This window comes from Scardinius erythrophthalmus, assembly GCF_964197995.2.
Source record: "Scardinius erythrophthalmus genome assembly, chromosome: 15".
NCBI lineage: Eukaryota > Metazoa > Chordata > Actinopteri > Cypriniformes > Leuciscidae > Scardinius > Scardinius erythrophthalmus.
The window spans coordinates 11,770,127-11,788,498 of NC_138235.1; the positions used below are offsets into that span (position 1 = coordinate 11,770,127).

The 18,372-nt window shown below is 36.6% G+C and overlaps 1 protein-coding gene across 5 annotated transcripts in view; it reads left to right on the top strand.

Moving 5' to 3' along the window:
* The window catches only part of utrn (utrophin), a gene marked incomplete at its 3' end in the record, with an annotated part of 241,125 nt that overhangs the window by 16,453 nt on the left and 206,300 nt on the right, over positions 1–18,372 (top strand). For 4 of the 5 annotated variants that reach the window (XM_081386596.1, XM_081386598.1, XM_081386599.1 and 1 more), the window contains exons 3-9: positions 7,305–7,366; positions 8,975–9,067; positions 9,398–9,475; positions 12,513–12,605; positions 12,709–12,881; positions 13,820–13,935; positions 15,142–15,293. In XM_081386596.1, coding sequence (XP_081242722.1) covers positions 7,305–7,366; positions 8,975–9,067; positions 9,398–9,475; positions 12,513–12,605; positions 12,709–12,881; positions 13,820–13,935; positions 15,142–15,293 — 767 coding nt within the window. Of the gene's footprint in view, positions 1–434; positions 624–7,304; positions 7,367–8,974; positions 9,068–9,397; positions 9,476–12,512; positions 12,606–12,708; positions 12,882–13,819; positions 13,936–15,141; positions 15,294–18,372 lie in introns of those variants that run through there. The other variant, XM_081386597.1, reaches the window with a different exon arrangement.

Here is an 18,372-nt window from a genome sequence, read left to right on the forward strand (position 1 = left end):
TTCTGCATCTGTGGTTTTAAAATATAAAATATGTCCCCAAAATATGCTTGTTTTGTGGTTACTGTAGCTGGATATGTTTTAGCCAGTGTGAGCGTGCAAAGATCTGAGATGTGTATTCCTGCTAAAATGTCTAGGTTTTGAGACACAGCTGTAGTCTCTTCATGACTTCATCTAGGAACCAGTCTGTGTGTAAGAGTAAGAAACGTTTCAGTCGTGTGTGTTTAAAAAAAGAAAACGGGAAGTTGATGTTATTTTTAGCATGATTGCTTCTAGTGCCCTGTGTGTGTACTCTCTTTTCTGAGTGTTTTATTGTGTGTGTTTCTGTCAGATGTCTGTGCGTCACTCTGACAGGATGTGAATTTCATTTGATTGACAGGCACCGGCTTGAGAGGAACCCATCACAGGTTCTCTCTGTTTACTCCCAGCATGCATTGCAGCCAGCAGCATCACTCTTCTCAGACATCTTTTGAAGTTCCTGTATGTTGTTTTCCTCTGTATATCTCCCCATCCTCTCGTTCTCCTCCTTTATGGAGCAGACGTTATGAACATGAGTAAGTGGTTGCCGTGGAGAAAGCGCAGCTTTTTCAGAAAGCACAGGAAGAAGTTTTCTTTTCCTCTGTTAGGTAAGCGCGAACTCTTTTACTTCCTGATTCAGCAAACGCTTTTGCACTTTTCGTATTTTGTGTTTCAGCTGCAATTCGACTCTGGATATTCTTAAGCTGTGCTTGTACACACACATTTAGAGACTGTAGAGTCATCAGTCTGTGTGTTGGAACAGTAGGTGTGTGTCTGTGAAGACAGTTGAGTTATTGTTGGTAACTTTGTCATGTTTGTGTGTATAATAGTTTATGTGACTGTTTTGGGTGTGTGGTAAGGGGTACACTGAAAAAAAAATTATTTGTTGAATTTAATACATTTTAAAATAAATAAATTTTAGCTACATTTAAACAAATGCATTAAGTTGAACTTTTAGTTTTAACCCTCAGACGGTCCTCTGTCATTTCTGACCGATAAATTTTCTGTTTTGAATTTCTAAAAATCAGAGCTTCATCGGAATGTTATGAAACTTGGTGACTTTTATGGCATTAGGTATGTGAACACAAAAAAAAATTGAGGTCATGATCCGAGCATGCTAAGTGGTCGTAAAAAAAATAGTGACGATTTTGGTCTTCGGTCAAAAATGACCGACCCATAGGAAATGAATGGGAAATTGACAAAAAAAAAAAAAAATTCTCCGAATTTGTGTGTGTACAATCTACAAATCGGCCTCAATCCTAAAAAAAAAGTACACCGCTGTAAAGGGGTGACACTCTACAACATCAAGAGTACAAAAAAGACACACCCACCCACACACACACACACACATACACACACACACACTTTTTTACACATAAACACCAATAAATTTTGATTACAAAAAATCTGTTTTGAATTTTTAAAAATCACAGCTTGATTGGAATGTTACGAAACTTGGTGACTTGTATGGCATTAGGTATGTGCACACACAAAAAAATTGGGGTCATGATTCGAGCATGCTAAGTGGTTGGAAAAAAAATAGTCACACTTGTGGTCTTCGGTCAAAAATGACCCCCATAGAAAATGAATGGGAAATTAAAAAAAATTAAAATTAAAAAATAAAAAAAAATAAAAAAAAATAATATTATTTTACAAAAAGTGTTATAATTGAATGAATTGCATTTTTTGTTACAAATTCTGTACAAAAAAAAAAGTAAATGTGTCCATAAACAGCTGGGGAATTCACATGCCTCTCCATAGAGAACTGTAGATGCCATCTAGTGGTTACACCATGCTCCTACGCTTTCTCTCCATACTCTCACCAGATGGTGCTAATCTGCTTCAAACATTTTTTTTTGAAGGCTAGACTCTATATTAAACTAAAATACTGCATAAATAAAAAATAAAAAAATACATATATTTATATTTTTTTTTTATTAATTTCAATGGCAAAAATAGACCATAAATATTGCATTAATATTAATAAATTCAATAAAATGATCTCAAAATACAAAATTAAAAAGAATAAATATTATAGAACAAAAATAAATTGCATTGGTTTTACTAGGATGGAGGAAGTTTCATTTTTAGGCCTCCGGTCACTTCTGACCGGGAAGGCCCAGGATGTGACTCCGAAACGAAGACCGTCTGAGGGTTAATGTGTTTAAATGTGTGCAACCACTTACCATAAAAAATGTATTAAATTCAACAAATCATTTTTTCAGTGTATCTGAGTGTTCGTCTGTACAATTTTCAGGATTCTTTGATGAATAGAAAGTTTAAAAGATCAGCATTGATTTGAAATATAATCTTTTGTAACATTATAAATGTCTTTACTGTAACTTTCGATCAGTTTAATTCATCCTTGATGAACAAAAATATTGATTTCTTTTATTTATTTCCCCAAAAATGAAATAAAAATAAATTCTTACTGACCCCAAACTTTTGAACGGTAGTGTTTAATGTTACAAAAGCTTTCTATTTCAGATAAATGCTGTTTTTTTAACCACTATTCAAATCATCATATTGCAATGATTTCTGATGGGTCACGTGACACATAAATTACACTTTACTATATATTCACGTAGAAAACAGCAGTTTTAAATTGTAATAATATTTCACAATATTACTGTATTTTTAATCAAATAAATGCAGCCTTGGTGAGCAGAAGAGACTTCTTTTAAAAATCTTACCGATCCAAAACTTTTGAACGGCAGTGTATATGCTAATGTGTGTATTAATATAATAATATAATAAAGCATACTAGGCAATCAAAACAAGCCTGGCACAGCAACATTGACTCAACCAGTGCTGTGTGTTTGAGGCAGGGCTTTCTGTGGCAGACTGGGGGAGTGTTTTACAAAAGTTAGATTTTCTAAGTTATTCTTCAAAGAAAGTTTATAGTTCCAAAATTCCATTCCATCACATTCCCTTATGTCGTCACGGTGACCTGGCATATGGTTGTCAGGGTGACCCACAGAGTCGGTCATGCTCTCGCTCCTGTGCATGCTGGGATGCCGTTCCACAGAGATGTGTGTGTGTTCTACCAGTGGAGCACAACATACATGCCCACTGCCCACCTCTCTCTCTCTCTCTCTCTCTCTCTCTCTCTCTCTCTCTCTCTCTCTCTCTCTCTCTCTCTCTCTCTCTCTCTCTCTCTCTCTCTCTCTCTCTCTCTCTCTCTCTCTCTCTCTCTCTCTCTCTCTCTGTGTGTGTGTGTGTTTGTAAGTGAGTGTAGAGGAGAGAGGAATGTTTAGTTGGACTGGATAACTCGTTTTGTTCTCTCTTTGCTTTTCTCCATCATCTGTTGGTTTATGACTCAATGGCTACACACAGTATGAAACCCAGAGGTAGGCGTATAGAACTGTATTTTTCACTATGTACAGGTGTGTGTGTATATCTGTAGTGATGGTAGTGTGTGTGTGTGTGTGAGCGTGTGTGTGTGTGCGTGTGTGTATGACTGTGTTTTCAGAACTGAGCGTTTGAGAAAAAGGGCAATCGGGAGGCTGTTGAATTTTTAAACATGCATTTCATATTTTCGACATAATTGTAGAACTATGATTGTATTGTCAACTATGACAGTTTTTATCAGGTTTATTTTATTTTGACTTTATTTGTTGAAACGCCACTGCATATACTGGATAAAGCTTCCATTTAAAAGATATGTCATGTTAAATTTACATGAGCTCACGTGACATAAAATGCATAAATCATGTTCATTTGACATGCATAAATTTGGCAAAAAGAACGTACTGTAGATAAATTAATTGTTGAGAAAACATTAAATAAACGTGCAACCGATGTAATATATATATATATATATATATATATATATATATACATATATATATATATATATATATATATATATATATATATATATATATATATATATATATATATATTTTTTTTTTTTTTTTTTTTATTAATCCAAGTGTGTTTTAGCCAGTTAGATTTCACTGCTAAAAGTCATTTACAATAAAGATCTAGTTTAAAAAAGCATGTTTTCCACGAGTGTGCAGGTGTAACCTCTTAAATGGTCACAGTCTCTCACCCAAAGTTTTCGGGTTTCCCTGATCCTAAATAATAATATTGCAAAATATTAACTCTGTTTGCTTTTTAAAGGGACTGTATTGATGCTTTACTGCAATATTTCTAATAGTCTTTTGGCTGAAAATTTATTCTGAAACAATTTTGGCTTCTGTGCCTTTAAGAATTTTATATACAAATTACCTCCGCTGTGATTGGCTCCGTCGTGCTTACTTGGTGCTGTACCTTTGTGATAATGTTCATCAGAGCGGGTTGCTGAATTCTGAGTAGGTTTGGATATGTAAATGTGAGCGGTCATATGCTAATGAGTTTGTGATGTCATGACCAAGATGATTTCTTCTGATTGAGTCGTTTTTGCAGTTTAGTTTCAGTAAATGTTCTGGGTGGACTGGCACATCAAACTTTTACTTCAAAAGTCATATTGTTTATGATATGACTGTGTTTCTGAATTCCTTTTAGTAAACGAGTGTTTTCCTTGATCTGTTTCTCCGTCTGCCTTCAGACAAGCTCGGGCAGGAGCTCAACGTGGAGGTGGATCCACCGCCTCAATTATGGGAATTTTATGCATTATGGAATGTCCCATATCATCTCATATAATCAGTTACTGCACAGCCATAATCAAGATGCACAGAAACAAGCACACATCTAGCTAGCTATCGAAATGAACACACACTGTCATTTTTAGTTGTTTTTAAATGAGTTTGAGATATACAATATTCTGGTGTCTAATGTCTGAGGTCTTTCCTTTATTATAGGTTTATGGGACTTGTGTACCCATTGAAAGTGCTGTTAAACCGAGCCCTGTTCCTAATCATGGAGATCATTAGTCTCCTAATGACAGTTTTGTGATGGTGCTTCGTGAACTTTGGCCTCAGCTCCCCTCTGGATTGCTAAAGTAATTCATGGCACACATGCCTACAGTCAGTCAGGGAGCGATGAACAGCGCAGTTTGATGGACACTCAGATATAACACACACACACACACACACACACACACACACACACACACACACACACACACACACAGTGTTTGTGGAGCGTGGGGCTGCAGAGTCACTCTAGGAATGTCAGGGTTTAGATAAAAGGCAAGTGTTTGCTTGTGTGTGTGATAGAGCAGGATGTGTGTGTTGTTCATTGCATATTTCTGATCGTGGTGTGTAAATTAATTTTAATTATGTATATATACTGTATTTGTTTATTTATTTATTCATATATTTATTTATTTTGTAAATATGAGACCAAAGACTGAGACCTTTGGCTTTGGCTATAGATATATATATATATATTTTTTTACATAATAGCAATGAGTTATTTTTATTCACGGTAAGGAGACCGAGCTATTTTGCATTAAGTAATGTGAAAGATACATTTTTTTCATTTCATTACCAATTTTTAACAACACAATAATGAGAATGGTGAGTTTTTTTGTGTTTAGTATTGTTTTTTTGTTTTTGTTTTGTTTTGTTTTTGTTTACATAATAGTACAAGGTTATTTTTGCATTACGGTAATGAGAATAATGTTTTTTTGCATTACAGTAATGAGTTACATTTTGGTAATGAGAATCATTCATATATTTTGCATTACGCAATGGAAATATTTTTTTTGACATTATGATAATGACAATTGTATGGCATACATGCTTAAAGGGATATTTCCCCATAAATCGTGTCATAATTTACTCAGCCTCAAGTTGTTCCAAACCTTTATGAGTTTCTTTCTTCTGTTGAACACGAAAACAGATATTTTGAACAATGTCAGTAACCAGACAGTTGACGGTAGCCATTGACTTCCATAGTAGGAAAAAATATTATTGCATATTACAATACTATACAGTTGTCTGGTTACTGACATTGTTCAAAATATATATTTTCGTGTTCAGCAGAAGAAAGAAACTCATACAGGTTTGGAACATCTTGAGGGTGAGTAAATGATGAGAGAATTGAACTATCCCTTTAAATGTCATTTGTATAAACTATTGTCTTTATATATATATAACTATTTAATGTAACTATTTAATTGTCATATATATAAACTATTACCTGAACACCTTTTTTGACCATTCAGAGCCGTTAGTTGAGTAGAGTGTGTGTGAAGATGACCGGTGACATTGCATTGTTGACACTGATGATGATCTGTTTCTTCCTGTGTGTGATAGATTTATCACTGCTAGGTGGGCTGTGTGTGTTATGTGTTTGTTGGGGTGTACTCTCCTTCACACCGTCTCTCTTGCCTGCAGTGCATTCCTGACTTTCTGGCCCTCATCCACACATACACACACACACACACACACCAAAGATCAGGCGACCCGGCAGGGTGGTGGTCTTAACCTTTGATCCCTCTAGAGTTCAAGCTGGTTTACACAGTGATTTTTGTTATGAACACTCTTTTGCGTGTGTGTGTGTGGGAATCTTGTCCCTTGATAACAGGATCACACACAGGCTCTGTTTAGATTCAAACAGGGATATATACACAACAGACACATTGCTGTAAAGTTTTGACTTGATCCTGCGTTAGACAGACTCCGCCTCCTCCTGTCGTGGGTCAGCTTTGATTGACAGGTCCAAGGAAGCATCTTATTGGTCCCATACTTGACTTGCACCTCCAGGTATCTTGCGGTTTAAACGTTGTCATTGAGTAACTAGTTTAAAGGCCTCTAGTTATGAGCAGCCCCACATGGCATTTGCAGAGTATTTTGTGGTGGAAAGTCTGCAGAAGTCATTAGGTGATAATTCACTTTTATTGGTAGATGAAAGGATTATATCTACACACACACACACACACAGTATGTGTAGAACTTTGTGTTTGAATTCTACAGAAATGTGCTGGGCTGTATTTGTAATTGTGCGGCCAGCTATAATATAAAGAAAATGTGTCAGTTTACATGCAGAGTGATGAGAGACTGACACTTTCATGAGGGAAATGGGACACTTTCATTTGGGTTGTATTTATTTCTGTCAATATTAGTATTTCTGTTCATTTCTGTACTATTTTCTAGCTACTCAATAAATAAATCTGTTGTACCTGAAAAAGCTAAGTTGTTTAATTCATGTTTTTGTTATATTTTAAAGTCCCTTTGGTTTGTAATTAGCTTCTTTGTTATTATTTTTTACCAACAAATATAACTAGAGTATCTCGTGAAATGCATCGTTGTAGTGAAATAAGATTTTGGTCATGTCTTCCACGTGCCGTAAAATCTGTTGTAACTTTCTCTCACTCTCGTGTTTCCTTCCTCTTTCAGACGAACATGATGCCGTACAGAAGAAGACCTTCACGAAGTGGATCAACGCTCAGTTCTCCAAGGTAAGCGAAGGACTTCTGGACTTCTGCTTTAATGGCTGGTCTCCTCAAGAACCACTCAAGCTCTGGCAGACATCTGAAACTTTCGTGTTCCTCCACTCGTTCTGCAGTGTATTGTGAATTTAGTCAATACCAACAATGTTTCTTGAGCCTCAAATCATCATATTAGATAATGATGCTGAAAATTCAGCTTTGATCACAGGAATAAATGACATTTTACTGTACATTCACATAGAAAACACTTATTTTAAATTGTAACAAGTTTTCCGTCTGCAATAACCAATCAGAAGCCCGGATTGAAGCGATCTGTTTGAATCACGGAGGCTGATTTGCATAAGTACACTGAAAATACTGCAGTCATGCTTTAGTGATGCGTTTGGTGTCAGTCTCTCGCATAATTAATGATAATGAATGAGAGCGCCCTGTTTAAACTTTCATGTGAAGGACACGCACAAAAGCATCCCACCCAGAGAAAAAACACTACACCTGACCGATGAATACAGTAGTAAAGAAGTTAATAATACATTACACTACATCCTATTCATTCTCGTAAGCTGCCTAACGGGTTCGTTCACTCAATAGTATTTGTGCGGCGAAAGTGAAAATGATGTAGTTCAGTGTGATGAAATGAGAGGCGAGGAATCCGAACACAAGTGTTACGGTATAACGGTAATGAGTCTTAGCTGACTGCTTATGATCGGTTCACCGAAACATCATCTCAATATCTGGTGGAAACAGGGTTTCTCTCTCACTTGCTCAATTTCAGGGATATTTTATATAAAATATTCCTGGAGATGTGGGATGTCTCTGCATGTCATTGTTCGGATCTTAAAATGCTGTATATCCTCTAGGGTGCCTCGATTACGGCTAAAATCCAAATCACGATTGTTTTCGGTCAATATTGAAATCATGATTATTGGTCAGTTTGATATGATTAAAGTCTTATTTCATGATTTGAGTAATATTAGATGTAATTGAAATTTCACAATTATCTGCATTTAAGCAAAACCCAATACTCGGTAAGGAAAAGTCCTCAAAACAGTTACAGAAGACACTATACAGTCAGCAATACAAGAAGAATAAAGAAACAAATTACAAACAAAACCGACAAAAATAAAACGGAGTGAAAATACAAATGAAATAAACGGTGTTTTAGGTTTTTCAGGAAGATGTACTAACAGTGGTATCCAGATAACTATAGCCTAAAATGGAAAAAAATAATAATAATCAAATGTAAAATAACACCGCATAGTCTTACTGTACACATTAAATATAGATTAATCCTTATTAAAGCTACTTAAGTTATTCAGTCAAGATCAGCGAGTGATTTTCCATTAATGACGGACAGCAGTATTATTAGGCTGCCGTCACTTTAAGAGCTCATGCAAGGATCCAATATACTGTTACTCACAATAATCTTTTTTACCTCGATTATCTTGTTTTCATAATCGTTGGAAGCCACAATCAAAAATCAATTACGATGAATCGCACAGCCCTATCCCAGTAATCTGCAGACCCACTGTAAGTAAACCGGTGGGTTTCTTGTTTTTTGTTGAGGAAGGACTTGACATGTGAATTGTATTAATGTTCCTTTAATGTCCTGTGTTTTAGACGGGGAAGACGCCCATCAAAGACATGTTCTCTGACCTGAGAGATGGCAGAAAACTCCTCGACCTCCTGGAGGGACTGACTGGAAGCACACTGGTGAGTGTCTGTGTGTGTGTGTGTGTGTGTGTTTGAATGGCGGTTGAGTGTAATGTGTCTGAACTATGCGTTTATATTTAGCCTCGACCAAACACTTTAGAATTACACACACAGACAGTTTGAGTGACAGCTGAGAGGTGACCGCTGTAGGCTTCATCTTCATCTTCATCGGTCTTCTTTATCATTTTTAACCTGTTGATTTATTAGTGCACATGCATTTTCATTGCAAGTGTTTCATTTTCCCAGTAATATTTCCCTGGTGTGAGATGAAGAAGCTCTTAAACGTGACTGTATGGAGTAACTCTCTCCCCGTCTCTCTCTCTCTCTCAGACCAAAGAGCGCGGCTCGACCAGAGTTCACTCCCTCAACAACGTGAACCGAGTCCTGCAGGTCCTGCTCCAGAACAGCGTGAGTCGTGTTTCTCCTTGCTGTCGGACACACTCTGGGCTCATTAGTTTTATTCCTTGCCTCGTATCAGCAGACAGACGCTGCCTGGGGAAGGGCAGTCTAATTAAAATAGTTTACAGTTCTGGTGTGTCTTTTTTCGGGACATTAGCGGGTCGTTTTGACAGCAAGGTCTCTGCATTTTGACATGTCCTCTGTCTTTATGCTCTGATGGCTTGGGGTCAGACACACACACACACACACACACACACAAACACACACACACACACACACACACACACACACACACACACACACACACACACACACACACACACACACACACACACACACACACACACACACACACACACACACACACACAGATGCTATTAACAATGTGCTCAATGTTTCCTTCTGTCACATTCATTCATATTGCAGATCATTGTCCTCGGTAGACGTAGTGCTGCCGTGATGCCAATATTTTAATTTTAATTTCGTTTTTGTAAAATGGTTTACTAATATTGATTTTTTTTTTTTTTTTTTATAAATGGTGATAAAATGAATAACAAATCAATAGAATTGAAAAAATAGCAATCGATAGAAAAAATAAGTATTGCTATAATATGTAAAAAATAAATGCAATATTGATACAAATGTTATAAAATAATAATAATAATATATATATATATATATATATATATATATATATATATATATATATATATATATATATATATATATATATATAGCAGTCAACTTTATTCAAGACACAGAGGTCCGTAGAGACAACACAGTACAGATATATATATATATATATATATATATATATATATATATATATATATATATATATATATATATAATATAAAACAATACAAAACATTTAAGAATGATGCAGATGAGGCATCATCAAAACATATACATATAAATTTGGTAAATAAATGTACTTTTTTCTCCATCATTTACTGATAAACATAATTTAATTGTGTGTTTTCTTATTTACAGGCATTAAAAATCACACAGAACAGAATTTATTATTGTTACAGTTATTTAATTAATCTCATGCATTAATTTCTTAATTTTGGTCAGTAAGATAGTTTATACATTACAGTATATACATATTACAGTAACATAATAGTTTAATTCAGCAAGGATGCATTAAATTGATCAAAAGTGACAGTAAGGATTTTACTGTCTTCATAAAAAGACCACAATTTTCACTAAATTTTCACAAAAAGCATTTATTAAAGCAACTTTCAACATTGTTAATAATAGACATTTATTAAATCACACTACAATTCAACATTTAATAAAACATTTTGTTAGATTTTTAACATTTAATAAAAATGAATAAATACTGTAATGGACCTTATTGTAAAGCGTTGCCAAAAATAATTGTAACATTTTATCACAATGTATGAAATAACTTTCCCTACCTCTGAAACGACTAATATAACCACAGTTAATGATAGTCCTGACGACAATATAAACTCAAAAATGTCACATTGCAAAAGTTAAATGTTTTGTATCCTGTCTTGAAACGCCGTTGCGTGCTTCATATGGACTATATAAACACACAGGTGTTCCCAACCTGCTATTACCAGCCTTCATCTAAACCCTGAGAAATGTGAGCGAATCGTTCCCGTGACGTGTGTGTGTGTGAGAGTGTGTGAGTGTGTGTAAATCACACTGGAGATTATCCACTCCTGCTCTGACAACTCAATACCTGGACTTAAGCTGTCATGTTTGCTCAGAGAGTCCAACACAAGCCTGTATCAGCAGTGAGAGTGAACTGAGTCTGAACATTATAATCACAGAAACTGTTCGATCAACAGTGTGTGGCGGTGTTTATGGGAGATCACTGGAGGATCAGCGCACATCTGGGCCAGGTGTGATGAACCTGCACTAGCCTGACAGAGATCCGCTTCTGTCGGTTAAGAGATTAAAACACAGGAATCTGTGCCGTGTGAATGGAAAGCTCTCGGATAATTATAGGAGAGGCCAATTAATCATCCAGTATCTGGACAGTTTGAGACTTTCAGCGTTTGTAATACACGTTTCAGCTTATATGTTTTGTGTTGTGTTGTGTACCTACAGTATATTAGGTGTTATCAGAAATAAGTCCACTGACACAATTATCAATCATTCAAAAGAATATTGATTACATTTCGAGTAAATGGACTGCTTGCCTTGAGTTTCGTAACATACTTTAGTTAGTTGTGGTTTTACGTGCTCCTGAAACGTCTGAAACGGCCATTTTTCCAGTTTGACGGAGCATTAGGTCTTCAGAGCTTTGATGCAAATGATGTGAGAAAGCAACGGGTGAAAAGTTTAAAGTTGCTGAACTTATTTTGATGAGTTAAAGCAATGTAAAACATATGTTGTTATAACTTTACAATAAGGTTCATTAGTTAACTACTTTAGTTAACATGAACTAAGAATGAACAATACTTCTTCAGCATTTATTAATCTGTTTGTTAATTTCAACATTTACTGATACGTCAATAAAATCAAAGGTTGTTTCTGTTAATGTTAGTAAATGCACTGTGAACTAACATGCACAAACAATGAACAACTGGATTTTCGTTTACTTACATTAACAAAGATTAATAAATACTGTAACAAATGTTTTGTTCATTGTTTACATTAAATAATAATACATTAAATACACAATACATTAACTAATGTTAACAAATGAAACCTTATTGTAAAATGGTAGTACATTTTTTTCCTTCAATTAACTCGCACTACTATTTTTCCAATAAACCGGAAACATTCATTAAGAACAAGTTTTGTATCCATTCAGTTTTATTTGAACTTAAAAATGTTTTTTTTTATGATTTTTTTGTTGTTGTTTTATTTTGCTTTTGTTATTTTGTTTGTGTTTTTGTTGTTGCTTGTTTGTGTTTATTTTATTTTATTTCATTTTGTTTCAGTGTTTATTTTTGCATTTTGTTTTGATTTCTTGAAATCAAAGAAGAGTTGAAGAGTTTTGTTTTTGTTTATTACATTTGTTTAACTGTTTTTTTTTTTTTTTATCTTTCTTTTATCCCTTCAGGTGGAGCTGGTGAATATCGGAGGGACAGATATTGTAGATGGGAATCATAAGCTTACTCTCGGACTCATCTGGAGTATCATACTGCACTGGCAGGTCAGAAAACACACGACAAAACAAATGATCCAGTGAGATTCGTCTATGAGATGTCCTCACTAATATAGTCAAACAAACCTGTGTGTGTGTGTGTGGCGCGCAGGTTAAGGACGTCATGAAGGATGTGATGTCCAGTCTTCAGCAGACCAACAGTGAGAAGATTTTGCTGAGCTGGGTGAGAAACTGCACCCGTAACTACAACACCGTCAACGTGCTCAACTTCACCACCAGCTGGGCGGACGGCCTCGCGTTTAACGCGATCTTACACCACTTCAGGTAACACACACACACACACACACACACACATACTCGTAGTGCGCGCATGTTTAGACTGCTGTCAGCGCGGTCTCTAGGGAAAGGCTATGGAGCGTATTGATTGGGTCAGAGGTCAAGAGAGTTTGTGTTCATAAGCTGTTCGGTCTGTCAGACATGAGCCGCAGGAACTGACACACACACACACACACACACACACACACACACACACACACACACACACACACACACACACACACACACACACACACACACACACAGCAGTGTGTATGAGGCTTTTATTTTGAATTGTAATATAACATCACACGATAAGGTAGACACAACAACATCTCAGAGAACCTGAATTCATTATCAGAAAAATGCTTCAAAAATGCTTCATTCATTTATGCAAGTAATATGAAATGTTTGCAGATGAAGGGATTGAGATCAAGTCGGTAGGCCCAGGTGTAATCCACAGACCTTTTCCACATTTTCTGCTCTGGTTTTTGTGGGAAAATCTGCGTAATAGGTTTAAACAAAGTGTGTTAAACACATCTTAGTACTACACTCTTATTGGCAGCTGAAAGCATTATCAGATTAGCAAATATTTAACAACCAAACACAGAGGAAAGGAGGATGTTTGACTATGAGTTGCGGGAATTTCATGTTTGCAGAGACACTGTAGATTCATGTGGACCTGCTTGTATGTCTTCAAGCTCTTCTCGGCCTGTGAGCTTCATCCAGACTTACAGCAGAATCTGGTTTTCAGTCCTGAATACGCATCTGTTCACACACCGTTCGGTTTCTGAAAAGTGTTAATATGCAAGTGCCTAATATTTAGAAGTGAGTTTCAACTCGCTGGACAACTCGCAATCCAGCTCTCATTGACGGTGAATGACTTCAGGTTCATGTGTGAACGCTCTTTTAGACTCTGCTAATCCCAGGTATGATCTCTGTTCCAGGCCTCAAAGCTTCAGCTGGGAGGAAGTGGCTCATCTTACCCCGGTCGAGAGGCTGGACCACGCGTTCACATTCGCCAAAGATCAGCTCAACATTGAGAGACTTCTGGATCCAGAAGGTAAAGAAGCATCGTGGCTCCAGAACTTCTCCAGATCAGAAGGACATCGAACTATAAACTTTTCATTGTTCGGCAAATGTTTACTGATGAAATTCTGTCATTTAAATAGATATCCATGTAATCAGAAATTTCGCATGAGGGCAAAGGCAATACTTGGTTTGAAAGTGACTCCGGTAGTGAACTTCATATATTGCTACACTATTATACATGAGACAATATATATATATATATTTTTTTTTTCTGATAACAATTGCGATTGCGTTTATAATGCGTTTATAATTGGGCTGCAAATATGGCCAACATTTTGTGATTTTATATAAATAGTGTTATAAAAACGAAAATAGTAGTAGTAATAATAATAAATTATTATATTATAAATTAATAAATAAGTTTAATAATAATAAAAAAGAAATATATATATAAAATTTCTACAATATTTCTATTGTAATATTTCCCATTGAAAATTTTTGTTTTTAATTAGAAAAGTCAATAATATTTTAAAATATATATATATATTTTATTATATTAATTGTAATTTAAATAATATGTTCATTTTAATATATTACAACTGAAAAATTACAAAACTAAAAGTCTTAATTTTGACGTTCAAAAGTGAAACCAGCAAACATTTATATTGTTGGCAAACCTCCGATGGCCATTAAAGCTTGTCTTTTATTTGAGAAATGCTTCTCATTACAAGTTTGTGAAGATGGTTTGATGCAGATTGAGATCCTAAACTATCATGAGCTGCTGACATGCAAGAACACAGTGCTGTGCTTCGCTCTGAAACATGCAGCGCATATATTTGATTAAATCACAGCCTTTGCAACTAGACAGTCACACTAAGCCATATCTAATCGACAATCAACCTTTTTCGACCAACAAAATTTTGCCGAAATTCACCTAGTCTACAGAATCTGCTTGACCATCATCTTCATCTGATTTAATGTTGGCCTTATTTGGAGATCTGGCCATAGATTGCTATTCACGCCTGAAGCGGGGAATCTGAGTCGAACCATTGAAATAATGCCAGTCAACAAACCGGGGTCCAGGACATTCCAGAGCCCAGATCCTGGGTCTAATCATCTGGACTTGATTGGATTACATGGCTTTTCCTGAACACAAGTTCACATGAGAGTATTCACTCTCTCTCTCTCTCTCTCTCTCTCTCTCTCTCTCTCTCTCTCTCTCTCTCTTTCTTCTCAGATGTGGCGGTTCAGTTGCCAGATAAGAAGTCCATCATCATGTATGTGACCTCACTCTTCGCTGTGTTCCCCAATGACATCACGCTGGATGACATCAGAGAGGTGGAGACGCTGCCCCGACGCTATAAGGTGGAGCACGATGAGGGACATGCTGTAAGTGCACTGGGTACCCCGAACACACACATGTGCTTACTCAAGGCAGGACATCAGTTAAACATATGAGATCGGGTTTGCATCATGAGCCGTCGTAATCGAGTGTTCAGGCCCATTTGAAGAAGTTTTTAAGGTTCTCTTGTGGCTTGCAGTTGGTTTTAAGGTGGATCGGTCAGGGCAGATTGGTGGAAAGGCACGTTATTCACACCAAGAAGAATAACTATACATAAATCAGAATGTTAGTACTGCTCATTTATCATATTTATAGCAAAAAACAGTGTCTATCAACTGAAAGCTGATGCGACCAGACATGGAAGACTTTGTTGATTATATTGGGGGCGCTTTTATTTTGACACGTTGCAATCCGATGCCTTAGCGTAAGTCCTCTTATTACTGAAACTGACTGAAAAACCACAAAAGACCTTCATGCATTTGTCTAGTGACTCTGTGTTTATAAACTCAGGCTAATATCAAGGGTCCCAATGGCAAATGGGAAGTATGATTTTTAACAGATGGGCACAGCTGTTCAGATGGGCACATAATAATGAAGTGTTGTACACAGCGGAGTTGGAGATATATTTAACTCAGCCACCTGCTTATTCAGCTCAGTGTGAACACTAGAGGAAATCCTCTTGACTTTATACATCTGGAGGTGCTCAGAAAATACACAAGATGCAAAACATTGCAATGGCGGTTGAAAAGAGGTTGTTGTTTCTCTGGTGTTTTCTGATGAGGAAGTGCCTGTGGAAAACGGGCATCACACTCTCATGCCAACACATAACTATGCTTTCCTTTTCTCGCTCTCTCTCGCACACTCTCTTTCTTCCTCTCTGCCTTCTGCTGTCACTGGTAAGAGTGAGTCACGCAGTCGTCCAGCATATATAGTGTGCTGTATTGTACTACGCTGTCAGAGAAGGGTGGACGTTATCGTTACTTGCATAGCTGTATACAAGTGCTATTAAAAAGTAGCATGCCATGTTTTAAGCACACACACCATAGTAATATCATGCTTTTATGGACATTTTCATGGTAATGCCATGTTTATAGGACATGCACCATAGTAAAATCATGCTTTTATGGACATTTATCATGGTTATGTCATGTTTATAAGACATGTACCATCGTAAAATCATGCTTTTGTGGACATTTATCATGGTAATGTCATGTTTTTAGGACATGTACCATAGTAATATCATGCATTTATGGACATTTATTATGGTAATGTCATGTTTTTAGGACATGTACCTTAGTAAAATAATGCTTTTGTGGACATTTATCATGGTAATGTCATGTTTTTAGGACATGTACCATCGTAAAATCATTCTTTTATGGACATTTATCATGTTAAAGCCATGTTTTAGGGCATGTACCGTAGTAATACTATCATGCTTTTATGGACATTTATCATGATAATGGCAGTTTTTAGGTCATGGCTGACAGGCTGCAGTAATGAACCTTTAATGCCTTTAATAACCGAAATGAGCTGCTTGTCTGACCACTCAAACTGGATTGCTTGCATTTGCTTCTGAATGACTCTGTGGAGAAAGTTTTGTAGATCTCTGAAGTCATCTGACGAATGAATCATGACAGATAGTTTTCTCTTTAACCTCAAGCCTAACAATAGACTTAAACCAAGACTTATGTTCACAGCCGAGTGTTATGCTAATAGAAAGTCTGTTTGGAATGATAATTTAGGGATTCACACCCACAGTTAAATCTCAAAACTTAGCCTGCCAATAATCATTAATCCAGAATAATCAATGGTTAAATGCCTCACACTGTTGATCTCTTCTCTCTGCATCTGTGCAGGGTTGACACGCTGTAGGGCGTTTGGGTGGTTCTGCATTCGTCAGACCACAAATGTTTCAATGCTGCTTATTGCAGCTTTGCTTCACCGCCCTCCATGCACACACACTGCACACACTCTTGCAGTCGATCAGAAAGAACAAAGTCTCACCCCGCATGTGGGATGAAGTTGGGAATTCCAGTGGAATATTTTCATCAGATGACCTTTTCCTCCAGACGAGGGCCGTTCTCTGTGCATTTATACAAGGAACAAAGCCTTGTTTGAGGACTCAGTTGCTCCTATTAGCACAGTTTAAATGTTCTTTCAGCTCTGGTAAAATTAATGTTGACTGTTTTTCTTTGTTCAGATGAGATCCGGTCTTTTGAAATGGTGACCTTGCCTCTTCTACCAAACGAATGATGATCAGTCTCATCGGTCAACATCTCTATTAAGTTCTACAAACAGCCCTAAATGAAAATGCTCTGGAGTTGATTATTATTAGTCACAGATTTTTTTTTTTTACCAACAGAAAAGTGCCCAAATAAACCATATTTTTGACTTATATCATGACAGTGCCATGCTTTTCCTCTACTTAATCTATGGTAATACCATATTCTTTGACTTCTACTATGGCAATGACGTGTTTTGGAGATGATACCATGTTCTTGACCATCTATCATAACAATGCCTTTTTCTTGCACTGTGATAATACTGTGTTTTTATCCCTTTTTGTACCATGTTTTGTTCATGTCATACTCCCTAGGGCAGTGTTGCTTTTCTAAGATCTGAGCAGAGTTATCAGTCCAAGCTTATTATGTTATCTCTCTTATTTTTCCCACTGTTGTGATGTTCCCCAGAGTTCCCGGGTGTGGTGCTGTTTGGTTTCCCCAATGTCAGATTTCAGATCTGACGGGTTCATTTCCTGATTCTGTCTCTTTTATTATACAGCACAATGGCTTCTATTACCATCGGACTCACGATTAGTGTTTCACTCTTATCAATGAGCTGTGGCATTTCTGGCTTGGGTGTGATGTGGAATGTAGGTCGCCGGTTTTAGAAAAGCTGTCAAATTTTAAGGCGTGGGACATAAACATCTGAGAATGTGGATGATATCCCATGACCGGCCCTGTTTTGTGTTCAGCTGAGGACACGTGCCAATGGCAGTATTGTCTGCGTGTGAAGGTGTGGCGATTGGCTGAGAGATAGTGTGGTTCAGACTCTTGAACTTCAGTTATGAGTTTTCCCATAAGTGATTCTCTTGTGTGTGCTCAATGGAAGCATGAAAGGTCATCT